This window comes from Alosa alosa, chromosome 21, assembly GCF_017589495.1.
Source record: "Alosa alosa isolate M-15738 ecotype Scorff River chromosome 21, AALO_Geno_1.1, whole genome shotgun sequence".
Taxonomy (NCBI): domain Eukaryota; kingdom Metazoa; phylum Chordata; class Actinopteri; order Clupeiformes; family Clupeidae; genus Alosa; species Alosa alosa.
In genome coordinates, this window is record NC_063209.1 from 1,244,921 (window position 1) to 1,272,805 (window position 27,885).

Sequence of the window (27,885 nt, forward strand, 5' to 3'; positions counted from 1 at the left end):
GATTTATGACGTTTCAGGGGGCGGGGCTTATTTTTGACAGATAGTTCATGATAAGGACTACTTTTAGAAGTGGGGTTTGTTTGTTTGTAGTGGACACCTTCTGCTAACCAGTGCCTAACTCTTTTCTGTGAGGATGGGCACTGGTTTTCAGCGGCCCTCACAACCCCACACCACCACCCCACCCCTTCGTGTGAGGATGGACACTGGTTTTCAGCGGCCCTCACAACCCCCCCACACCACCACCCCACCCCTTTCAAGTGTGCATATTGTATATAGTTCTCTGCAAACCTACGGTGGCATCATTCCTTCAGTGTGCATATTGTATATAGTTGTCTGCAAACCTATGGTGGCATCATGCCTTCAGTGTGTCTTAAACAACCACACATAAAATGTATTATATTATATTGATATTTTATTGTATTTCTCTAAATGCATACTTGACTGTAGATAGATTTATGAGTAAAGTTACCAACACAGGAAATGTTCTATTTTGTCAGAATGCACCAGAATGCTTTGTTTGTATGTGAAAATCACAAACCCCACCCCCCTAAAATTAAATGAAATCATATTGGACATATTGTGACTCTCTAACTCTTATCTTATGTAGCTGTAGAAGCAAGTCTCTCTGATGTTTATGTTTCTGTTTCTGCTCTACAATGGGACTGTTACCACACTGCACATAACTGTACTGTACATATCTGTCCATATGGTTCATACCATATTTATTCAGCTTTTATTATAATATATTCTGTTCACCGTTTATACGGTGACGATGAAAAGAGAAGACGCAGAAGTGGCGTCTCGTCTTCATTTTTTTATTCGCGTTTAGACGAGCATTCTCAGGGGGAAATCTTTGTTTATATGAAGACGCAAGAGTATGTGATATTCGATTGGATATGCATTCCAGACCGCTGGGTGGTGGTGTGATAGAACCCCGGTACGTCACGCGCAGACATTCTAATTTGACAGTTTAGCCAGAGAGGTAATCAAGAATCTTTGGTTTAGCCGTTAAGACAGAAACGCAACCCGGGTCGTCTTCAAAACTCTACACTCTGGAAGGAGTCTTCAGATTTGTGCGTCTTCAAGCCCCGGGGTCGCCGTGTAAACGAAAGGCACTTATGATAAAATATTTTGTCGTCTTCCAGTGGCGTCGTTAGACCTGGGCATTCGGGGCTATAGCCCGGGATCCTCTGGGGATAGCCCCGGATCTATGGGCCGTCAACAACAAAAACTCTAATCGTGAATTAAATAAATAGCCCCGTAGAAGAGACTTTTGTGTTTTGTGTCCATTGTGTGCATTAACGGCAGCGCAAGAAAATCTGACGTGATCTGGGCAGGTTTAGAATCATTTGTTGCAAAATGTTGCAATTTCAATTATCCTCTACGCTTATTACGCATTGCTGTTTCGCGTGCTTCTACTAACTAGCCTTAGCTTAAATAAGTGTACAGAAGGACAAATGGATTAGAAGTTTCTTTAGAGAAAAAAAGGGCAGAGCAGGGACAAGAAGTGGAAACTCACAGTGTGTCATCATCTCCCGCAACCCAGGAGGACATTTCGATCAGCTCAGTTTCAATATATCGTGATTTACTATTGAATCACATGCGCAGTAAATATGGTAAACCTGACCTCGTTTGAGGGGGCTTCCAAGCAATGCATTTTGGGCTTGATTTTGACAGAATGGAACTTTTTCTTTGGGCAAAAGTTTGTGATAGCTTACACAACCCAAATGCATTGCTTTCAAGGCACCCATAGCCCATTAATTGAAGGGGATGACGTCCAAATGTTTATCCCGAGACGAACGCTCACACCTGTGCACTTGACAGAGGTGCAAGACGATGTTTATTCTACAGGCTATTTTAATGTCATATTTTGGGTGTTGTGTGTGGTGCACTTTGGCAGAAGAGACGTTCTCTCGTCTTTAAACATCAAAATATTCAGAATGCCGTGACGTGAGTCATTACAATTGGCCTTCCTTTTCATTCTCAAAGTAGGTTAAAATTGCATGTTCATCAGCCCGATTTTCAAAATCTCTAGGGGGAGAAACCCCCGAACCCCCAGACAAAAAGGACTTTAACTTCTGTGCTCTAGCCCCGAATGTTTTAAATAGCTAGCGACGCCCCTGTCGTCTTCCTTCGCAATCGTTCTCGTATAAACGGCCCCTTAGTCCAATCGTTAACAGCTCCATCACAGCAAGTTATGGTCCATCCCCAAAGGGAAATGACAGTGTTCGTTGTGCAATTGAAGCAACTCTTTCACAACGATCCATAAAAATAGTTTTAAAAATAGTTTTCATTTATGACACGGATATCCATGGCTGAGACGTCTTTAATTATAAGTTCTCGTAACACGGGGTAAACTTAAATTTACGTGTCCATATATATTATACTTCTTTGGGACACCCGTGATCATAACTAAACTATTTATTTTGTAATAATAGTATTTCTAACGTGAATTTGGTCACATCACATAAAAGTGATGTTAATGTTCGCAAAATAGCTATTTTTCTTGTTTCCTTTGGAATATCCACGATCGCTTCCTACTTACTGTCCTGAGCGGCGAGATTTCACTATCTGTTACGTAACTTCCGTTCTTAGCTGTATAGAGTGTCCCAGTGATTTCCGTTTTACTTCCGCTACAAGGGACCCATGGAGGCAAATGGAAGTGGCGTCACTGGGACACTCTATAGAGTGGTGAAGTCCCGCCCCTTCTACTTCCGGTCCATGGGACCTATCTTTCAAAAAATTATGAACGGGAGTTAATGGAGAGATAACAATTATGTTTTGGTCCAATTATGTTTTTGGCTCAGTGGACTACATCTCTCGTCTCGAACGGCATGGAGGCAAACGGAAGGGGCGGGACTTCACCACTCTATCCCATCTAGCCACAACCGTCAGACGCAGGTGATCTCGAACAAGCCTATTCTCTGGTTTTGTGCTGAGCAGCCCAGCGGCAAGAACAACAAACTCCTCAAACAAGAACAACCTAGCGGCGAGCGGCTCGCATGCGCGTGCAATGTGACGTCCACTTTACTGGCATTCACATACGGAAGTCGGTGATGTAGCTGCTACTTTTACTGTCTAGAACAGCAATTTCTTGGTACCGCTAACGTTAAAGCGTAACATAGACCTACACGTTCAGTTCGTAATGGTAAGGTGTCTTGTTAAATAACTTATAAATTAACTTGTTTATCAAGTTCAGCCTTTTAAAGCACCTGGTTGGTCATAGTATAGCCTACCTTTTGGAGTAGAATGCATACGTTAACTAACTTTACCTCAGTACTGTAACGTTACGTTAAAGTTAGTCAAACAGATGATGAAGATAGCTTTATCTATTGGCCACCTTACACTAAACAACTTTGACAAGATTTGGGAAAGATTCTTGAAAGATTGTAATAATTTAAGTCAACCCTGTAAAGTAGAACTAACGTTAGCTAACATAACGTAATGTTAACTCAACGTTACATTCGACAAACCACGGGATAACCTGGCGTAGAAGCTATCTGTGTTGCTAGGGGTTGCCAGCTTCTACTAGTTCTAGTCATGTGAACTGTGAAGGTAACTTTCCACTTCAAGTAGAAAAAATGTGTGGAAAAGAGTCAAAAGAAGTGACAATTAATTTATTGTCTATATTGTCTATAACGTATTATAATTAGTTAACGTTGACAGTTTACACCTGATGTGTGTGAATGAAATGCCACCTAACTTAAGCCAAGGTGTGATGTCTAACGTTAGCATTATTAACGTTAACGTTCCATGCAGGCTACTGGTTTTAGAAAAACAAGTGCCACCATAAATCAACGAAAGAAAGGAGGTTCCAAACCGGACATTACGGAGGAGCAGAAACAAGAAATCCGAGAGGCTTTTGATCTGTTTGATACAGATGGTTCTGGGACTATTGATGTGAAGGAACTTAAGGTAAGGTAACAACTAGGCCTACCACAGATGGTTGTCAACAACAACGTTAGACTGCCTGCATTTATGAGAAAATGCAAACCAAAGATTCTTGATTACTGAGCCTCAGTACTTACTTCAACCCTCTCTGTGCAAATTGTTGGCTACATTTTTACCGCCTGCATAGGTAGGACAGGTGAATAGGGTAAATAAATTATCTCATGGCTATCACCACACAACTTCTGCAGTTACTATACTTAGTTGATCACAATTAACCTGGCGTCGCCCACCTATAGTCTCCTTTCAAATGAGATACTAGTCGTAGTCCATGAGCCACAGGGGGTTGTCACTACCACTTGGGGGGGCAAATTCTCACTATATTTTTCTGAAAGCTACATATCTCTGGAGTATAAAATGCTATGATAGCAAGTTGGATCTTGTAGCTTTGTGGCTGTACAGGCCTTCAAAGTTGATCTGATTTGAAAGGAAATTCCGCCTATTGGCTTTTTTTGTTAAAACATTCATAAGAGCCCAGAAAATAATCCAAATCATATTATTACTGATGCATATGTGGTGTTTGATGTTGGCATACATATTTTGACTCATTATGTGATTTTGCTCTTCATTTTGGTTGATAAAATTCAAAATTTATGTGCAAAAAAAAAAGCTAATTTGAGTTTTCAGAGCAACATGTTATGGCAATACCTGAATGCAGACCTTATTGATCAATACTATTCTACCTTCCTTACTTTCAATTGTGAGTTGAAATTAATGTTAAATGATGACATACATAGGTCTGCAGTACAAATGTTTTTTAAATTGTAGCTGAAACGAGTACAAACGATCTTTAATCTATTCATTGAATTCATCGTCAGAACAGGAGCACAGAGGATGCCATCTCTATGGCACTTCACTCTGCCCTGTCCCACCTTGACAATAGCAACACCTGTGTAAGAATGCTGTTCATTGACTTCAGCTCAGCGTTCAACACCATCATCCCCTCCAAACTGATCACCAAACTCAGTGAACTGGGCATCAATACCTCCCTCTGTAACTGGATTTTGGACTACTTGTATTGCATTCATTGTGTCTACACTTGAGATAAATAAGTTTGGTTTTTCTTTTATCACATACACATATATTGGTAGATGTTTTTTCTTTACCTTGACATGTTTCGACGTATACTTCCATCTTCATCAGAAGGTCACACGGTGGAGTAGTGTGACGCGTTTTTGATCAGCTGATGTTGTTACGGAGGTGTGATCCACCTGTCAGTTTTTTGACAGGTGGACCACAAAAAAACATCTACCAATATATGTGTGTGATAAAAGAAAAACCAAACTTATGGATTCCGGACTTCCTAACCAACAGACCTCAGTCTGTTAGGTTAGATAATCGCACCTCCTCAACCATCGAACACCAGTGTACCACAGGGATGTGTGCTGAGCCCTCTCCTCTACTCCCTATTCACCTACGACTGCACACCTGTACATAGCTCCAACGGCATTGTCAAGTTTGTAGATGACACTACGGTGATCAGCAATAACGATGAGACGGCCTACGGGGAGGAGGTCCAGCCCCTTACATCATCGTGGTGCACTGATAACAACCTGGCTCTTAACACCAAGAAGACCAAAGAGCTCATTGTGGACTTCAGGAAGTCTAAAGCTAGCACACACACACCTCATCAACAGGACTGAGGTGGAGCATGTCACCAGCTTCAAGTTTCTGGGTGTCCACATCTCTGAGGACCTCTCTTGGACCCTCAACACCTCTACCCTGATCAAAAAGGCTCACCACCGTCTCTTCTTTCTGAGGTCCATCTGTCTCCTCAGATCCTGGTGAACGTCTACCGCTGCAACATCGAGAGCATCCTCACCAACTGTGTCACAGTTTGGTATGGCAACTGCTCTGCCCATGACCGGAAAGCACTGCAGAGGGTGGTGAAAACTGCCCAACACATCACTGGTTCCTCACTCCCCTCCATCAAGGCCATCCAGGGCAAGCGATGCTTGCGTAAGGCGCGCATCATCAAAGACTGTTCTCACCCCAACCACCAGCAGGTTCAGAGGAAGCTTCTTTCCTGCGGCTGTCACCCTACTGAACTCTAGCTCTGCATCCCGGTGACATCCAACAAACTAAGCCCCCATCACCCCCTGCCCCGCCCCCGCCTGATGCCTCCTTGCCTGTGCCTGTTGAGGTGACCATGGCAACCTTGACAGGTACAACCAGGAGGCAGACATCCCCTAGCCCCCCCCCCCCAACTGCACTACCCTATCCCATCCATCTATCTATTTACAAATGTACATATTGTAATTACACTTATACTGTACATGGCCATATTCTACTGCTTTTCATCCTGCACATACACTTATTATTAATACTATTGTAATGTTACTGTTTCTGCACTACAATGGTACTGTTACCACACTGCACATAGTTGTACATACTGTACATATCTGTCTATATGGTTCATACTAAATATCCATATGTATTCAGTTTTTCTGTAATATATTCTGTTAATACACTGCATATATCTATATTGTTCTTACTACTACTATAATGGTACCGCCACTACATTGCACATACCTGTACTAGGGATCGACCTATATGGGTTTTTCAGGGCCGATACCGATATCAATTATTACCAAAACAGGAGGCCGATAACCGATATGTAAAACCGATATGTCAGTTGTCAAAAAGGGGGGTAGATAGTAAAGGCTATATGCTGCAAAAATTTAATTCAAAATCATTTAATTATGCAAACGTTTCTTTCTTCTTTTGATACACAATTGTCTATCAACTTGCATCACTTTGCAAGTGTAAATCCTGTGTATCATGTTAATCCAAGAGCTGAGTGATAGCAATTATTTTCATAGAGTAGGCCTGCACAATGAGCTATGTGCTTGTTAAGGGACCTGTCACAAAGAGGATGCTTTGACATCGTGTGTGAGTGCACGAGAGGGAGAGGAAGAGGTGCATGCGTGATGGCAAGTGTTACGGTTGAATAGTTTAACAAAACAGTTTTAAAATAGTTCTTAGGCTATTTAAGCATGCAATTTGTGTCCATGTGTAGGCTATAAGCTACACCTTTGAGAGCCTAAAAGGCACGTTAATAGCCAGCTCAGGACGCGATTTTGTTCAGGTCGGATTAAATTACGGTTGGCCCTGGGTGCATGTAGTCTTTTATGACAGTCCGTTTCAAAAGGAGCAATTAGACTTTTGACATTAAGCTATCGCATAATTTAGGACTTGTCTGTACTATGTCCGCCGAGGTGTCCCGTTATTCACAAATAACGAACGAGGCGGAGGCAGAGAACTCCCGACGCGCAGCACCCAAGTTTGTGGGATAACTAGAAAACAGCATCAGTAACGTGCATCAATCGAGAATTTGCTAAATGAAGGAAGTGGGTGCTTTACTTATTGATCCGGATCAAAGAGACAATAGCTTACAAAGTGGTGTTTTTGTAACTTCAGTGTAGACGATTGTGATTCACTGCAACTTCAGCAAAGTAGGCTACCTTCCTTACCTTCGAAAAATAGCTCCGTAGGCTACAGCTGAAGCCCAGTCTGCCTCAGTGAGAATCCTAAACTTTGTCTGTGTTCAGTCTTCGATCCTGATTGGCTGCATTCGTGCTAACTAACAAATCAGACGGTGTAGTGGGCGGGACAATGCTCTTGACCACAGAGTAGCAAATTCAGGGAGTGAGAGACGCTTTACAGACAAAGTAGCGCGTTTCATTCTTTATCCATTTCAATATCGGCTTATCGGTGGAAAAAATGACCGATACAAATTATTATAAAAATGCTAAATATCGGCCCTAATAATCGGCCAGGCCGATAATTGGTCGACCCCTAACCTGTACGTTGTTCATACATTGTTCATATTACAGTACATAGCCATATTTATTCTGCTCTTATAAGGTAACTGCTAATATACTGCACATATTTATATTTAATTTATGCTACTCTAAATCACCTTCTGCAAAACAACTTTATACTACTGTCTACACTGCACTATATTTCTTGTCCTGTCTATGCACCACCTGCCTATACTGTGTATATCACATTGCACTTTTCTGCTTTTTTGCACTTCTGGTTAGAAGCAAACTGCATTTCGTTGTCTCTGTACTTGTTCTCTGCACAATGACAATAAAGTTAAATCTAATCTAATTTAATCTAAAAAATGATCTGCCTCTGCTTTGCCTCTTTACGGATCATGCTATGAATAGCAGCAGCATTGTCTGCATAAGTTGAGACATTGTTATTGACCTTCTGGACCAGAGACATTCCATCAATGATTGTTGCAGTATTATATTCAAATGGAAGATTATCTGATGGTCATAGGGATGTCCCGATCCAGCTTTTTGCACTTCCGATCCGATACCGATATTGTAGCTTTTAGCATCGGCCGATACCGGCCGATCCAAGCATGTATTAAAGATTTAAAGATATTTACTTATTTTGTTGTTATACTCATGTTGAAAAGGGTTTTACCAAAGTCCTTTTAGGCAAGTCCCTCCACTCGGCGGCCATATACCAACGTTTTATGGATACTCATTGGGCACAGTCTTTGGGTCGAACTGCGCGTGCGCAAGGCTTCACGACACCAATCTTGCTCCAGCGGCGAGATCACAACACATGATTGGCACGATGTCTTCACAACACACCATATGATTGGCGCAATGTATTTACATGTCGACGTTTTGCCGAGGAAGGGGTGGGATATGTGTAGACAACGGCCATATTGGCGTGACAAACTAGCCCCATGCATTTCTATGGAGTATTTTTTGAGTGCTGTGTCTCCTCAATAGAAAGTCTCTGGTTTTACTCTTAAGAACAACTAGCCAACTTAATTAGGTTAGTTTGAATAATCCACAGTGGTTGGTAATGAGAAGCTGACCTGTTTATTCTTAACAGGGTTAAATAAACACAAAATTACAAATAGTCAATTAACCACACAAACTGAATTAGCATCAGTGCTCTGCTCTTGAACAACAAGAGTGTAAACCAAGGCTTAGTGCAAAAGCCATTAGTGCAAACAATATTATAAACTGTATAAAAAAAGCAAAACACACAGAAAAGCTGAGTAGAAAATAAATAGTCAATTAACATCAATTGGCATCAGTGCTCTGCTCGAGTGTAAACCAAGGCTTAAAAAAGCCATCAGTGTAAACAATATTGTAAACAATATAAAATTATATATAAAAGTAACACACACAAAACCTGAGTAGAAAATAGTCAAAGTACCACACACACACTGAATTGGCTATAACAACCCAAACAACTGTCACGCCTTCTACAGTATTGCTATCTCCTCCACACTTTACTGCTCCATCTCCATACTCCCTTCAATTTCTACTGTTTGCCCTGGCTGCAGTCTGAGCATGATGGGGAGATTCTTCTTCTATTCACAAAGGTGATCTTTTCAACATGCTCAGGTGTCAGCCTGCTCCTGTGCTCATCAATGATAAGTGAGACTGCGCTAAAAAGCCTCTCACTGTTGCGTTTTAAAAGCGAAACTGATGCCACAACTGGTCTGGGTTTGCTGAAGTAACCTAGGCTACAGGCTGCATTTATTACAGAAAATCAAGCAACATAGCACGTAGGCCTATCTACACTATTTAGAGGAGCTTAAGTTTACCGCGACAACAGCTGTCACTAATTCACATCATTATTAGGGCTGCCCGATGCACAGACTAAACGGTAAAAAAGTTATGATAGCCTACTGGAAGCTTCTACCCTTTTGGATGTGTAGAGTTGTTGGCCTAGGTGCACTTAGTTGTTAGCGATTGACCAGGTTGCTTTTTGAAATGAAATGCGTTTATTAGGCTAGCCGATTGTAAAAATAGGGAAATTAAAGTGCGTGCTGTGCCTATACATTACACAAACAATCTTAAATCGCGGAGATAACATTCGTTAGACAGGCAAAGCTGTCAGCAGCAACATTACATCTCTAGATGGTGATGCAAGTTTCTGCAAGTGCTGCTTTAGAGGTTTTCCTTGGGGTCCCCTCAGGTGTCGCCAATGACCATGGTTAAGGTCCAAGAGGGTGACAAAAGACTTCTCTCATGTCCAGTCTTTAACATGGTCTTGCCATGTGCCTGTGTTTTCTTTTTTGACTCATGCTCGTAAATGTCTTTAATTTTTGCTTTGTCAATGTATCATGGAATTTGTGCTTAGGTGTATCTGACTCCAGCCTCTATGTCATGATCTTTGGCTGTAGTATGAGCCTGAATCAGATCATCCCTAACCTCTTGTGTTGCTTTGCCTGCTGTAGATATGCAAATGAACTCATGTTCCTCTGAAAATGGATTGATCCAATTTCAGTTTCTGTCTCATCAGATGTAACTGTGTAGAATTTTTAAAACTGTTGTAAATGTATGTACTTGTTGACAGGGATGGGCACAAATACATCAAAATGTATTTCCAAATAAAATACCAAATACCCACCTTAAAATTGTATCAAAATAAGCTACAAAATACAGCAGCCAAAAATGTATCAAAATAAAATACTGTATTTTTGTATTTTTAAAATACTACAAACTACTTCTTTCTAAAGAGTTAAGCTGTTAAGTTGCCAAAAGTTTGATCAACTAGCCAACTAGCTCTGCTGGTGGCAAAACACATGAGGCTCATTAGTTGTAGCGCTATCCTATTGCGTGCAGAGGGAATTTGAAAGACAACCGGTTATCCCGCCCCTCGGATTGAACACTGCCAATGGTGAGTTCCCAGACCCTACATCTTCATGTGAGTCTGGCTCGTCAGGCTATCCAAATGGATGATTTATTTAGAAATTTAAAAGGTTAAAATGCTACCTAGTTTAAGTTACATGTATTTAACACTATCACTACCACACATATGGGGAGTTTCATCACAGTTGAATAACTTTGTATACACCTGAAACTGGTGTGTGCACAACCTCTATCAATGTAAATACAAAATAAAAAGTAAAAATAAAAAATCAGGTTGTCACATTAATACCATCCAATCAGTTAAGCCAATTAGAAGCCAATAATTATGACATTATCAATAATTTCTTATTTCAAATGTGCAAGAGGTTGGAAATGTCCTTGTTTGAGGTAGGAAATTATCGTCACCATAGCACTGAAATATTTCACAGGTCAGAGAATAAATATAAAGTCTAGAAAAAAACCTGTAAAACAGAAAAAGAAAGGAAAATAGCAAACTCAAGTGTTGCGATCTAAGCTTGTGAAGTCCTTGTGCTGTCCTTGTGTGAGCAAACCTTAGCTAGTGGTATCTCCTCAGTTGATGCCTTAAAACACAACTAACTTCTCAAACACTGTTGCATTCAGACAACGCCTATGGAACGACTGCAAAGGAAAATAATCGCTCTACTGGAGCAGAGGGGCTTGACCATGTAATGGTGCCACAGACAGACAGAGACAGAGATTTTGTGCTTTATAGATAGTTAGATACGTGTCATCACAGTGTTTCACAGAAAGTATTTTTCAGTATTTTGAAAATACAAAAATACACAACACTGAAGTATTTTGATACAAAATATGAAGGCATTTTCATCATCTCAATAAAATACAAATTACAAAATAGTATTTTGTATTTGAAATACTGCCCATCCCTGCTTGTAGATCAAGTCTTGGAAAATAGTTATTATTTCTTTTCAATGGAAATGATTTTAACATCAGATGAAAGACAATTTTAAGTATGATGATGATGATGATGATGATGATGATAATAATTGTACATAATGATAACAATGTGTAAAGTTATTTTCACCAACCAGTTCATCTACATCTCATTCCCATATTCTTACTAGTCAAAAGTACAACTGAAATGTATAATGTAGATCATTTTAGCACCTGTGATGCAATTACCATCATTTCCCAACTATTAGCTGCAGCTTATACATTGATTTAGCAAAATGTCTTTAGCTATGAGGTTAATACACGGGGGCAGTTAATATGGTATATTGTTTTGTTTCTTTTAACTTGCATAAAACACTGTCCTGTGGCTTATACACAATACGGCTAATACACAGGAAATTACTGTATGTATTTCATGTGCCCTGGACATTATAAAATTATAATATTTATGTTAAGCTGGGTACATGTGGTGATGTGAACAATTTTCATATGGTATTCCTTGAATGTAAAGGTAATATGTGATTGGTAATCATGATGTTTTGATCTCTTGGAATATCTCTTATGGGTAGTTTTAATAAAATACTAATTTACTGAATTTTGGGGTGTTTCCGAATACAATAGTAAATAGCATAGCAATGCAGACCTATGTAATCATTTGTATTTCAAGTCTCTGCTGGGAGGTAGGAAGGTATAAATACATTGATTAATGAGGTTGTGGGCATTTCAATTAGTGCTGCATCACGTTGTGTCTCTGAAAACGTAGATTTGCTCATTATTACACATAAATCTTGAATTGTATCAACCAAAATGAAGGTCAAAATCACATAATGATTCAAAACATGTATGCCAACATCAAACACCACATATGCATCAGTAATAATGAGGTTTGGATTATTTTCTGGGCTCTTATGAGTGGGTTAACAAAAAAAAGCCAATAGGCGGAATTTCCTTTTTTCAAATCAGAGGTCAACTTTGAAGGCCTGTACAGCCACAAAGCTACAAGATCCAACTTGCTATCATACCATTTTATACTCCAGAGATCTGTAGCTTTCAGAAAAATATAGTGAGAAGTGTTAGTGACACGCCCTTTTTCAGCACTGAATAGTCTCGCTGGGGCTGTAGAGTTGTGGCAGAGATGAACGGGTAGGGTAGTTTTTCGATACAGTTGTGCTCATAAGTTTACTTACCCTGTACATGCCAACGTTGACTAAAAAGAAGAATAACAAAAGAAATCATCTTTTGGAAGTTGATCTTAATGCCTAAATAATAAAAAAAAAAATAGGAAAAATCATTGTTAAAAAAGATTGTGTAAAAATTAGAGGCTATCCGACCAACTCCCATTTGATTCAGAATCTCTTGCTCAAGGGAGTCCTGGTCAAGACAGCAGCATTATTGTTTCATTTTAAATTACAGTGTAAAACAGACAACATAAAACAGAAAAAGACAGTATGCAATTTAACATCATCTCAACATGATCACCAGCTGCACTCAGTAAAAGCACATGTACATTTAGTACTCAAATCGTTTTAAACTGTGTCATTGTTGGTAGGCAGTCTAATTTAGAATAATTTTGCAATTTATACCAGGATGAGGGTGCAAAAACAAAAAAGGCACTTTCACCAAAGACAGTTCGTGTTAGGGGAATGTCATACATGATTTGCCCACATGATCGAAGATTACAATTTCTGGAGACTTTAGGAGTCAGGAGAGAACATAAGAAAGGAGGCAGTTCACATAGAATGGCCTTATAAAGAAAATTATACCAATGCTTCAACCTGCAATTCTACAAAGACGCCAACCAACACACTCATACAAGCTACAGTGATGAGCCCTACTCATTCTTTTTCAGAATGTTCCTTATATCCATAACCATAAGTCTATCTTCAGTGAATTAGCAAGCTACCACCAAAAGCCAACAATCATAAAAATACCTGCGTGCGCATGAAAACTGTGTGTATTGTAGCCTAGATTTATTTGAGTTTTTTTGCTTTCCTTTTGCGACCTCATCACTTAATATGTTATTGATAGGGATGCACGATATATCGGTGGCCGATATATTATTGGCTGATAAGTGAAAAAATTAAACTATTATTATCGTTCCGATAATTCCGGCCGATAATTTGCACCAATATTTTTTTAAAGCCCTAATTTCCCAACTAGGCGTATGTAAGGCCCGTCTGGCTATACTGACCTACTTGAGCTTGGTTGGCTATACTTCCTCAAAATACTGTCAGCAGTGTGGATGTATTTCACCATACATCCACACTGAATTTGTGCAGCCCAAAATCCTTTCGTGAATGATCCTCCATTTGACCTAAGCAGGGCGGAGCTAAGCCTACCTAGAGCCATCTTTTGTGCTGGTGTGTTTGCACTTTACCGAACATCCAGGAGGTGTACCCCCTATGGGGAGATTCCATAGGCTAACAAGTAGGGGTGTGAATCTCTCATGTAAAAGACGATACGATTCGCATCTAGATACATGGGCACGATTCGATACAAGAAAAGATACATGTTTATAAAAAAAGATTCAGTACGATGCGATGCAATTCGATGCAGTTCAAGAATGGAAAGCATTCTGAAAGATTTTATCATTTGCTCATGGTGCACATTAATTTTATATTATCAATTATCATGGTCATATTAAGATCGTCTTAGTAGTGTATAGGTCTAATTGAGTGCCTGTCACTTTAAGACGTTCGTGAGAGAACCCTTGCAATTGTAACACAGTTAAAAGGCTGCTTATGTGTGGATGCAATTCATAACGTTTTCTACATAGTTAAAATAAAGGTTCGTACTTCTCCTTGGGACAAGCACTTTTGAATTTTGGAAAACACTTTTCCATTTACATTGGGATTTTGCAAACATTCAGTGTCAGAGTCAATAAAATGAGCCCTTCAACGAAATTGACAAGCAGCTGTAAGTAGGCTAAGCATGCTAAATTCGACATCCAAACAGTATTCTAACGTTAGCTTTGAGATACTGCTTGATTGCATAACTTAACTTAGTTTAGTCTCCTCAATGTAGCCTACTATGTTGTGATAAGACCTTAGCAGAGTTAACTTCAATGCAGCAGTTTTGAACAAATTTAAGCAGCATGGTCCGCGATGCTAAAAAGCCGATTTAATAACAATTTAGCCAGACGTCTTCTATGCAATGCTTCTATGTGGCAACAATCCTTCAACAATCGTGAATATTTTGTTAAATGCACATGCAGAGGAGGGGCAGCGGGCTACGAGAGAGAGCGGGGCGGGGCAAGGAAAGGCTGCCTGCGTAAAAAGTGCAGCTCAATGCAAGGATTTGATTTTATATTTAATTTAAATTAAATTGAATTAAACATAGAACGTTAATGTGTGGCGGCCGGTTTTGATTTCATGGCGCCCCGCCACAGATTAGTCAATGCACCACCAATGTGTAGCACTCATCTGAGTGATGCACAACAGCCATTATGTGCCAGAATGTTCACCACACACTAGTTTCAGGTGGAGAGTGAAGAAGTGAATGGACCAATAACGCTTACTCTTTGCGATAAGTGCCATGGGATCTTTAACAACCTCAAGTCAGAACCTCAATTTAACATTCATGCAAAGGAAAGCATCTCCTGCAGTACAGTGTCCCGGTCACTGCAATATGGCATTGGGATTGACATTTGTTTGGTGGCTTTTGGCCACAGCGAAGAGTGCCACCTATTGGCCAGCCGCCAACACCTCTTCCAGCAGGAACTTACTCTTCCAAGGAGGTCTCTTATCCAAGTACTAACTAAGCCTGCTTAGCTTCAGTAATTCAGCAAAGTCAGGGTATCTGCTGGTCTGGCTGCTAGCTAAAAAGAAAAGGTGAAAGGCATATATGATTCTAACTGTCTCACTGAATTGCATTTTGCACACTCAATTCTCACTGGTATTTGCTAGACAACAAGTACCAAAACATAATTCATAGTTAAAAAAAACATAGTTCATAATTCTGAGAAATTCTTGAAGTGTGTGTGCTTCTGTGTGTGCGCCTGTGTGTGTGTATGTGCATTCATGCGTACGTGGCGTGGGTGGTTGACATATAAGCCCAAACAAAGTATTTTTTAAAAACTTGACATATTATCCCTGAAATTGTTTTATTTGTGTTGCTGTGACTCTGGGATTTTCAAATATGTGGTCTTTTAGAATTTTTATGTCAATTTGCTGTATCAGCACCCAAAATTGTCATATGGTGTGACTTGAAAGCTATTTTATATAAAATGAAAATGAGTATTTTCTTTATTATTTTACTCACTTCACCATATATTTTTATTATGGCTGCTTTGATATTTAACATTTCCTTGTAAAAATATTTTACATTATTCTTCTAAATCATCATACGGAATACAGCATATCTCCTTAATCTTTCAAAGTATTTTAGATTATCAAAATGCTTGAGACTTTTGCTACAGGGTTCCCGCGGGGTCTTAAAAAGTCTAAAAAAGACTTAAATTCAGAAAGTTAAATTTAAGGCCTCAAAAAGCCTAAAAAACACAAGTCTGGGTCTTAAATTTAATTTACCCAAGTCTTAAAATTCTTACCTTCGTTCATTGTGTTAATTGTGTTCAAGCGTTGTCCGCCGAAAATAAAATAGTAAAGCGCTGTCGAATAATAAATTGGTTGTTTTGTTTTACGTGGTGATAATAATCCCATTGCGTGATCACTGCAGGTATAACTCCTGTAAAGTAGGTGGCGGTATGTAACCCGCCAATAAAATTAAGGAAGTTGCTTCAATAGGCTACCTGCCCGACGAATTCGTGCAACGTCCGGGCTGTCGTCGAGTGCGTAGTTTTCAAAGATCATGGGGAAGTGTGTGTTCAACGTGACTTGGCTCGATAAGGGCGAGTTTTGCAGCTGGTTAGAAGCGGTCCCCAGCAGTAGTTATGAAGCTCGCTGCAAAGTATGCAAGAAGATATTACAGCTAGGGACATTGGGGTGTGAAGGCGCTCGAGTCTCATGCCAAAGCGGACAAACACCAGTTTGCCATGAAAAGCCTTCAGCAGAGTCAAACCATCTCACTAGGGCTGGGATAAACGATTAATCTAGCGATTATTTTTTCAATGCATTGATTAATCTAACGATTCATTTTTTCAGTCCGATTTCGATTCGATGATCTCCCCATTAATTCACTAATAGCAACTTACACATGTTTATTTACACATATGAATGAAAAAACATGAATTCTTTAACATTGCAATATATGTTTATTCCAAAATAAAAGACTATACAAGTGCAAAGTAATGCATTCTTAGTCAGAGGTAGCATTCAATAAAGTTCAGTAGTGTATGTCTAATTGAGTGCCTGTCATTTTAAGACGTTTGTGTGGGAATCCTTGCAATTAACATTAACACAGTTAAAAGGCTGCTGATGTGTAAATGCAATTCATAACGTAGTTAGTTCAAATAACGGTTCGTACTTCTCCTTTGGACAAGCACTTTTGAGTCTTGGAAAACACTTTTCCATTTACATCGGGATTTTGCAAACATTCAGAGTCAATAAAATGAGCCCTGCATGAGTAACGAATAAGCAGCTGCAAGTAAGCATGCTAAACTTGACACCCAAACAGTATTCTAACGTTAGCTTTGAGATACTGCTTGATTGCATACTGTAACTTAACTTAGTTTAGTCTCCTCAATGTACTATGTTGTGATAAGACCTTAGCAGACTTTACTTTAACTTTAATTCAGCAGTTTTAATGCTGCAAATTTGCGCAGCATGGTCACGATGCTAAGCGGATTTAATAGCAATTTAGCCCACTGTGTTCTATGCAGTGCTTCTATGTGGCAACAACAATCCATCAACAATCGTGAATATTTTGTTAATGCACATGCAGAGGAGGAGCAGCGGGCTCGTTACGAGAGAGAGCGGGCGGGGCGAGGAAAGGCTGTGTGAGTAAAAAGTGCAGCTCAATGAAATTATTATCTTTAATTTAAATAGTAGGCCTACAACAGAGAACATCAATGTGTGGTGGCCGGTTTTGATTTCGTGGTGCCCAGCCACAGATTAGTCAACGTATGGAAAACACTGAAGGTGTAAAATTAGAAATATTTAGCAGCACACGTTATGCTTGACGAATCGACGCTCATATTTTGCGTCGACGTATTTTTTGCGTCAACGTCATCGATTACGTCGACGCGTTGTCCCAGCCCTACATCTCACAGTTCTGTTCGCCATCCCAGCCGCCGAGGCCTACATCATTGTCAATGCCTGGTCCCTCCGGATTCCAGGCAAATAACGTTACAGCTTCGTCGATACGGCCTGATCTTCGGACTACTTTCGGATCCACTGAGACCTCAAAATCGGAGGTACTTTGGATTCTCCACACAGTGACAAAAAATATGTCACATAACAGTAACGATAATATTAGTGACCTTTTCCAGGCAATGTTCCCCGACTCGAACATTGCGAAAGCGTTTACGTGTGGGCCGAATAAGATCGCTTATATAGCAAGATTTGGTATAGCGGACTTCATCAAGAGAGATCTAATAAACACCATTAGCGGACAGTATGTCTTGATGTTCGACGAAAGCTTCAACTCATCCACCAAGTCCAAGCAGCCGGACCTCCACGTTCGTTCCTGGAGCAATGGAGAGGTGCGGGTGGGATCTCAATTCATGGGACATGGGACAGCGCAGGACCTCCTGAAGCATATCGAAGTAAGTGATGGCCTACTTTACTGATTGGCCTTGGACGTTTACTTATCAATTTGTAGGGCATGCAATACAAATAGGTCTGCATTTGAACATCATGTCATAGGCCTACCCCATCTAAGGGAATATGCAAAAATGTAGTGCATGCATATTGTGTAAAATGTGCATGTCATCCTATGATCTATATGATGTAACATTTATAGCATCTATGAGACAATGTAGCCTACGGAAATTAAAGCCTAATTATTTTTTCAGTCTGCATAGTTTGAACATGCGGTGAAAGAGTAGTGCATTCCAGATTCACATTCATATTCAGCCTGCCAGTTTTATAGGCTATTTATATTTAACATACAGCTTTCAATATGTTGGTTTCATCTATGTACAGTCATTGGTTCCATTGAGATAGTTGATAGGCTAGATAATGTAGAAGGAGATTCAAATATTAGCCTACTTAAAATTCTTTTAAAAGCTTTGTTTGTTAAGGACACCTGTGGAGAGAAGCTCCTCAGCCTCTCTTTAATTTCTGTTAATTTCGTGATTTAATTTCTTTTAGTAATTTTTTAATGTCTGTTTTATCAGCTGCATCAGCTCCATACTAGAAGAAAGGTTGCCGTTTAACATGTAGCTGAATTTATACATTTATGTAATCTTTATTTCTTCTTATTTTCCAAAAGGAGGCATCGCATCAATTGGACCGCAGCAGGCTGATTTCAGACTCCATGGATGGACCCAATGTGAATTTGAAGCTTTTGGACATACTCCAACAGGACCATACAGAGAAGTATGGGGGTGCACAACTGGTGTCCGTCGGCAGCTGTGGACTCCACACACTACATAACTCCTTCAAGGTGGGATTTTCGATGTGGAATGTGGATAAAATTTTAAAGGCCATGCACACTCTTTTCCACAACGTTCCTGCAAGGAGGGAGGACTACAAACAAGTCACAAAATCTTTCCCAAGCCATTTTGTGGCCACAGGTGGCTTGAAAGTCTCCCAGTTGTTGAACGGGCGCTCGAAGTCTGGCCATCTCTCATGCTGTACATGGACGCTGTACACAATAAACAGCTCCCAAATCCCAAAACAGCATCTTTTGACACCATCGAGGCAGCCATTAAGGATCCCCTTACGACAGCGAAGATGCACTTTTTCATGACTCTGGCCAGGACCTTCCATCCGTTCATGAAGAAATACCAGACCGATGAACCTATGATGCCTTTCCTTGCCAAAGATTTGACTGAGTTAATTAAGGTAATTATTTACTGTATATGGGTAGTGTAATAATAATAACAAATAACAAATGAATCATTTTATTTGTTTATTTATTCATCTGTGATGCTTTTATCCAAAATAACAAAGTATTTGTCACAGTTTAGGGATTGCATGTAAAATGTTGTAGGGCCAGTCTCCTATTGTCTGTAGTGGTAGACGCTGTATTAAGAGAGAGGTCCTCCAGGGCATCACTCCCCTTCAGCTCACCAAGCTTGATACGTCTGACAAGACCTTGCTCCTCCTCCCCCAGAAGATTGATATTGGCTTGGGTGCTGAGGCAGCAGTCAAGGTATCATATTTGGTAGTTTTGGATATTAATTATGATCAGTATGTACGCTGAAAGTATGATTTTGCTAAGCATACTAAACGTATTTGTTAGAGATGCACCGATAGATCGGCTGGTGACCGGAATCGGCCGATTTTCACGTGATCGGCCATGACCGGCGACCAGCCGGTCAGTCTGAGACATGCCGATTTTATGCCGGTCAAATACACTCGTGCGCCGCAATTGTAATAACACCCAGCTGAGTTTGCAAAGTTTGAAGAAGCTAGCAACCAGGCCAACACTCAGGGCTGGATGTAGGGCTACAAAGAAAGCGCTAATAGGCTACTGAGTTTTTTCTATGCAGCAAACGCTGTGCTTTACCATTGGCCTACTGCGTGGAATTTACTAAGCTGTCACTTCATTAGGCTACGTAAACATCGCTCATCACCGCCCGTCATTGCCGCTAATTGCGTGCCCACAGCTGAACCACAAGCCTGCTGAACGGAGATAAACGACTGCGACATTAAAAATAATCAAAGATGTCCACAAGCGGCGACATACAGTAGCCCTAGTAGTTCTACTCCACTGAAAAAAAAATACTCTAACTATTTACTGCACGTAGACTAGGGCTATGCCTTAAAATACCCTAGTCTAGCAGATTGAGAAGTGGATGTCGTGAAAGTGAACAAACAAATTAGAAAGGCAAACAAAGTTGCTTTTGACATAGTAGCCTACAATGAAGAAAACTGATGCTCTGAATACTGAATCAGTCGTCTCTGAAAGTTTCTATAGCCTAATTGATGCATTTAACCGAATTTGGATTTCATTTTTTTTTCCGCCAAAACAGGCGTGCACTGTTTTCATATGGTGGAGCACCTAATCGCTATTAGCACTTCTCCCCTGTGTTTGCGTGATAGCCTAGGCTGCTACCACTTTTCCCTCGCCCTCCCATAAATTCATCAATGCATATGAAAATATGTTACATGGTAGTATGTTCAAATGTATCATGAAAATTGTTCTTAAATCTTTAGTTGGATATTGGATGTGAGAAGCATAAAATGGGTGTTCCATAACTTAACTTAATCCTTATTATACGGCTCTTCACAATGCAAGTAGAATGCTCCATTGACTTGAATGGGATTTCTGAAAGTTCTAGCGGTCATTATTTCTTGGGAAAGGACCTCTGAAAACAAGAATGACCGCTGTCAATGGCAACGGAGTTTGTGCTTGGAACTTCATTCAAAAGTGAAAGCAGACGGTTGATCAGCTGTGTTCTAAAAGAATGTTTGATTCAAGTTCAGCGTGTGTTGCGAACTATTTGTTTCTCAGCAAAAGCCACGGCGTAAACGGTAACAAATAAGTGTAAAGAGACATATCATGGAGTTTATTTTTTCGTTTTGGTAAGTAGCCAGATAATAAAGCGGGATAATGTATAGAACGCCCGGTCATCATGGGAAAATAAGTCCCTTCAGGGCGAAACAAGACCCTCTCGGCTGGTGCGTCGGGTCCGGGGTTAAATATTATTCGACTTATTTTCCCCATAATGACCGGCGTTCTATACATTATCCCTTACATAATTTCATACTGCATCTGACGTTAGACTTGAAAAAGAATCTGTCTGCTCACCGGTTCTATTTTTTTTTTAACAGCCATTTCATCATTGATAAGTTGATTACACGTCTATATTAACATGTTCTATCAAAGAAAAGATAGAAAATAACTATTTGTGTGTGTGCTGTAAAATGGTTAGAAGAAATGAAATCGGAATCGGCTAAAATCGGTATCGGCAGGTCAGACTCTATGGAAAAATCGGAAATCGGTATCAGCCCAGAAAATTGCAATCGGTGCATCTCTAGTATTTGTGAACTGTATGAGGTTTGATTGAAGAATGTTTTGATGGAACCTATATTTTTATACTATACTTTAAAGCAAATTATTTTGGATGGTGATTCCCCATAATGAAGTGTAGGTTCCCATAGATCATGTGAAGCAAGTATGATTCTTCTGAGACATCCCAAACACAGCAAATAAGACATTGTATGACCCCATTGCATAAAGTCACATAATTGACCAAAGCTACTTCATGCCATGTGGTACTTAAAACTCCATTTTGATATTACTGACATGTATTGTTTTATTGTCCAGGACAGTAAAAGTGCAGAGCTAAGGATCCTTGAATTTAGAAGGGATTGTATGCAGGGCCTCTCAAACATTGTCAGAAAAGCACAGGAGAAGAGCCCCTTGAAATATCCGACAGTTAGGCAGATGGAGTGTCTGGACCCGTCTCTCATGTTCAGGGACTCAGACAGATGCAACAATCAGATGAAGGCTCTTGTCCAGACATTCCTGAAGAACAAGCAGCTGACAGGAGGTGTACCTGCTGGTAGGAATGGTTTGGAAGGAGTTATGAACCATGCTCAACTATCCTTAGATTTTCTATTGGGCTTTATTCGGACCATTAGTTGCAGACATTTGCTCTTACAATTGACAATTTCCAATGTCCTATCAGGGTATTGGTTTAGCATGGATGTTTCACTTTTGTCATTTCCCCTTCTGATTGTCCTGTACCTGTTCTGTGTGCAGTGGCTCAGATGCACTGAATAAGTTTCATAATTTTATACAGGTTTTTGTTGTAGACATTTAGATATAGTGTCTTTACCTTACACAGGTATATAGGATTTGGTATACACATTTCCTTTATGTGCGTTGGAACAATACAAAAATGCAGAGAGAAAAAAGACAGGAGTGACAATATTTTCAGTCATGACTATGCATATTTGACTGACTTCTTATTTTCTCACACTTTTTTGTAGGGGATGCCATTGTCCAACAGTTTGAATCTTTCCTGTCTGCTGAGGCAAGAAATTAAGAATTTCTTTCCTTTCAGCCATTTGAGAGACGCTTAGACACCTTCTTGTATGAGAGATTGAGAGGTCCCACCCTGCTGCTTGGGGTTTTTGTCAGAAGTTACTGCTCCTTTCACATAGCCAGGCCACTGTTGAAAGGGGATTTTCTATCAACAAGGAGGTGGAGACCGAAAACATGCAACAGGACACAATTGTTGCACAAAGGCTCATATGTGACTTTGTTACAATGCATGGGGATGTCACTCAGGTCCCCCTTACCAAGGAACTTATGGCATCTGTGGGTGCAGCCCGGTCAAAATACAGACTCTTTCTTGATCAAGAGCGCATCAGAAAAGAAAAGGAATCTCAGAGCAAGAAAAGAAAGCTGGCTGAGCAGTGTCTGGTGGACTTTAAGAAAAGGAAGACAAACTTAGAAGATGTGTCTGCCTGTCTTGTCAGGGAGGCAGATGCACTAGCAGAACAAGCTGAGGGCAAGGCTGGCTCCAAGATGGCTCAGCTTCACTCAAAGTCCAATGTCCTGAGAAGGGCACACAAAGAAAAACCTGGAGAACTGAAAGCCCTTGAAACTGAGATTGATGCTAAAGGGGATGAACTCAGACATATGTAAGGTTAGGTTGCATGTACAAATGTTGTGTTGGGAATATGGATATCAGAAGTTCTATCATCCATAAGTATTTTCATCTGTTTTAATGATGAGTTTCTTTGATATATAAGTGTATCAAAAAATAAAAAAGAAGAATTGTCTAGGATTATTAGAATGTTTCTATTTATGTTGTGTCGGTCTTAAATTTCACACATAATGGTCTTAAAAGGTCTTAAAAAGGTCTTAAATGTAACTAACTGAAACCTGCAAGAACCCTGTTGCTAACACCATTTCCTTTGTGTTCTATTGACATTTTCATGATTTATCAGTAATGAAGCCTTTTTTTCCACACAAATGTGAATGTCATGCAAAAAAAACGGAAGAAAAAAACTCTTCTCCTGACTAAATCTATATGACTCTTTGCTGCACGGCAGTCATAAATACTGAAAAATGTATTTAATTAAAATACAAGTAATTAGTAAAATAAAAAAATGCCCACACAATAATCATAGTATACTAACTTTTAAAAGAAACTCCAAGGCCTATTATTGAAAATATATCCCCTAGAGACAATAAATACTATTTTCTGATTGGCTGGCAGAGGGCTGTTAATTCTGTACATTGGGGCTCCTATGAAGTAGATCTGGTAAAAGAAATGTAATCAGCGTCCCATATCAATGTAAACAATGATTGAACTGACAAGAAGCAGACTTTGCAACAGTGGAATCAACTGTAACACAGCAACTACCCACCATCATTTCCCAAACCAATGAATGTCGGGCGACAAATTGGCCAGCCTCTTTTTAAACTGAACTGCATTTCCCTCTTTGTGCTATAAATGCATAACCTGACTCTCGCCAGATGGATTTCGTTCCGCCTAGCTCCACTCATCCATCTGGGATCGATTCATTGGAGAGGTGTTTCAGAAGGCTGGGCCTGATCAAAAATCCTTGCACATGATTGGATAAGCCACTTGTCCGTCATCTATTGACGTGCCACTTCAACCACTCACATTGAAGCCAACCCGTGGCGCTGAGAACAGTCTCACAGTCACTTCTACGCTACGTCACATCTATGAAACTCCCGCCCTGCATCCTGATTGGCTCTACCATAAAATCTGGTGCCGAAATCACTCTCAACGGAAGCGATCCCAGATGGATGTGAGTGGAGCTAGGCGGAACGAAATTCATCTGTCGTGAGTCAGGTTAATAAATGCATGCCTATTGCCTACATGACTGGCAACATGGGGGACAAACAGAATAACACCCTGTAAGGTGTCCCGATACAGAATTAATTAAGTATACTCTTTTGATCCCGTGAGGGAAATTTGGTCCATTATTTCAGCATACCTCCCAAGACGGCCATTATTGCAAATTTGTTTGGCTTTTTTATGCTTGGATTTTGTGAACGTTAGTACATTCTAAAAATGTTGTTATTGTAACCCCAAAACACGTCTGAACTGCTGTGTGAGCCAACTATCTGAAGTTAGGAAGTTAGCTACAGTGGGTATCAGTTAAGTTTGGACGGTTTCCTGCATGAATCACGCACCCATTTTCTTGGCAGAAATGGCACAAACTGCAGTTGACCCAAACAACCACCAGGTGGCTCTTGGGAGTTCTGCCACTACTATTTTTGATGCAACTTGACTTACTACTTCCATGACGCATCCAGTTTCCAAGTCAGTAGAACAATCAGAGACAGTTGAGCCATTACCAAACAAATATGATAATACAATAGTGTGAGTTTATATATCTTAGGGGCATCGCCAGCCGATTTTGCCGGGGCTTCAGCCCCGAATGTATTTTGCAAATATGAAACCATTATTCGGATCATGCATTGGAACTGTGAGATGAGATGGACCTATTTATCAAATATAAAAGCAGGACACGGGTTTCCTCTCACTGTCCTTCATGCAGCAGATCTAACTTGAACGTTAGGCTACCTTAGGCTACCATAATTTGAAACGTAGGCTGCTTAGAGCGTGCACACGAGACAGTCAGTCAGTTCCAGGGTTGGGCATGTCATTGTTTGCATTTCCTATTTAGTGTAAGAAAGTTATAAGGAAATCATAAAAGCAACAAGGCAGGGGCGCCGGAACGAGTTTCAAAGTGCAGCCCAAAATCGCGTGCGCTTTTTCTCTTTCTTGCACAAACAAAATGTGTGCAAATAGCCTGCGTAATTCTGCTTCATAAAGTTGAACAAACGCATGTGGTAATTTTTTAGGCTGTTTGTTACCTTACTACTGAGTGGGAAACAGTGCACAACTAACTAATGACTAGTCTGATGTCAATCACACCACGAATTGATTAAAAAAAAAAATATGTTGGGCTATAGGCTACAAGCTAGGACTGCCACTGGTTTCAGTGTGAAGAAGAGCATCTAGTACAGTGGTCCCCAAACTTTTTCTTCTGAGGGCCAGCTCACTATGCCTGGCTCTAAGAGAGGGCCAGAGACTCCGAGTATATCAGTAACCATAAATAGCTTAGAACTGTGAACAGCAGCAGTCTACCTTAGTTGAATATGCCATTACATTTAATCACAGGCTACTGCAATTTAATACCATTGTTAGCTGTGTTTTATATTGCCATCATGCCATATCAGTGTAAAATGTAGCTTAAATGAAACAATACTAATAAAAAAGACTTAAGCATTTCCAAAAGTATTAGCAGGGAGTCTCAAAAGTATATTTTATTCAAAATGTGTGAACTCTGAACTCCGTGTCTTTGCCTACACAGCTCAAGTTGTGAACAAGCAATATCCTACAAATAATTTAAAGTTCTCAAACTATGAGAGGTTTATGAAGCTGGCAAAAACATCTGAAATGACCACTTTCACTCACCTGATGAAAACTTTGTGAATTGTGAATTTGAATGAACATTTGAACGAGTGAATAAAATAAATAATTATCCCAGAAAGTCCCAGAAATAAGACTTGAATAGAAGTTAGTTAGTTATTAACAATTAATTGATAAACGTTTAGAATACTTTGAGCACTGACACAGTCAGCATAGGCCTCTTACATTGTTTGCAGGTAGGCCTACATTTCATTCCATTTTCGATGGTAAACGCGAAACAGCGCCAAAACAACCACCAGTGGACAAAAAGAGTATGACATGTGTACTGTTAAAACTCGCCATAGAGAATGAATGGGGGAAATTACGGAGGTTATAGTTTGACGATGTCGTACTCCCGTGCGGACCAGATGCTATATACCACAGACATGTTTTGGGGGGCTACCCAAAATGAGGTGGCGGGCCGTATGGGGTGTAGTAGTCAAGACACTAGAGGACATCATAGATGTTTGGCATAGGAGTTGTGATGTGTGGCATGGGATTTGTGCACTTCTACCGAAGGATTTGTGAAGTTGTAACTGCTGTGTTGTGTTTGCAGGATAAAAAAAAAATCTCTGTGACTTCAAATGTACTGATACACATTTGTGACTTTTGGTACAAAAGTACAAAATCTATTACCACAAGTGCTAAGGAGTTTTGCACCAAATATACCTCCATACTGCTTGGACCAGAGGAGGCTCGTCCATTGAGGAAAGGGAGGACAATACTCCCTAAACCTTTCAGGGAAATTAAAGAGTAATAAAATATGCATATAGCCAACTCATAAATTAAAACAACATAGAACTAATTGCTTTTCAAACGCAATGTCACTGACTTACAAACAGGGTCAGATGTGTACAAAACTTCAATGGTAGCTAGGGTAAGTCTGTCAGTTAACTTAGCATTTAAGAAAAACAAATGAGAGAATGAAATGACACAAGTCCATGTTGCCTTGTACCCAGTAAATAAAGGAACATCTGAATGAAGACATTTTCTGTAGCTATTTAGGTTTAATTTAGTTAAAATAGTTAAAAATAATTTTAACAACGTTAACTAACAGTTAGCAAGCTTTGAATGGTAACCGTCAGTAGCTGAACTAGGGCTGGGCGATATGGACCAAAACTGATATCCCGATATTTTGGGGCTGATTGGTGATATACGATATTGATATTTCAAACAGAAAGAGCGAAGTGCTTGGTATATTCACTCAACACAACAATTATGACAACACAGCCCGTTTTAATTATATTCATTTCAGACTGCTCTAACAGAGCTGTGCAAAAAAGTGTAAACAATAACATAGGCTTACAATAGGCATAGGCTACAGTTGCTCTGATAAAGCTGTGCAAATAACAAAAGACCAAAAGTTGACCCTGACTGACAACGCAGGCCTACATTGTACTGCACAATGCAATAGGCTATTTTGGGCACAACAATATTGAAAAAACCTGCAGTTTTGTCACACAATGCAGTTTTTTTTACCTGTAAGGGTTTGATAGGGCCTAGATGACAAGCAAATGTAGACTATGATGGCCTAGACATGTTGCTATCAACAACAAAAATAGTTTTAAACAATTAGGCTACTTAAACAACGTAACTGAGACATATAGACGCTACCGTCGTTTTGTATGCGTTCATTTTTGCATGTTTCTGTTCGTAAGAAAAATCCCTATGCACGATTGAATGGGGTTTCAGGAATCATAAAAATGATGCCCTAACTGCTCGCGAAGTCGCGTGGCATATCCTCTTAATAAAATCAGCGTGTAGGTTGTCTCCCTGAGGACTAGATCTGCTACTGTATATCGCTAAACGCAAGCATTCATCGGTGTATTTAAATTAGCTAGGCTATGTACCAAAAATGACATTTTACCGTGAGTCGAAGAGCTGAAAACAGTTGTA

The 27,885-nt window shown here is 39.9% G+C and overlaps 1 protein-coding gene across 1 annotated transcript in view; it reads left to right on the forward strand.

Moving 5' to 3' along the window:
• The first annotated feature begins 2,898 nt into the window (after positions 1 to 2,898).
• cetn4 (centrin 4) overlaps positions 2,899 to 27,885 on the forward strand; it is a 28,452-nt gene continuing 3,465 nt past the window's right edge. The window contains exons 1-2 of the mRNA XM_048231840.1: positions 2,899 to 3,148; positions 3,760 to 3,915. Coding sequence (XP_048087797.1) covers positions 3,146 to 3,148; positions 3,760 to 3,915 — 159 coding nt within the window. The 5' untranslated portion in view covers positions 2,899 to 3,145. The remainder of the gene's footprint in view (positions 3,149 to 3,759; positions 3,916 to 27,885) is intronic.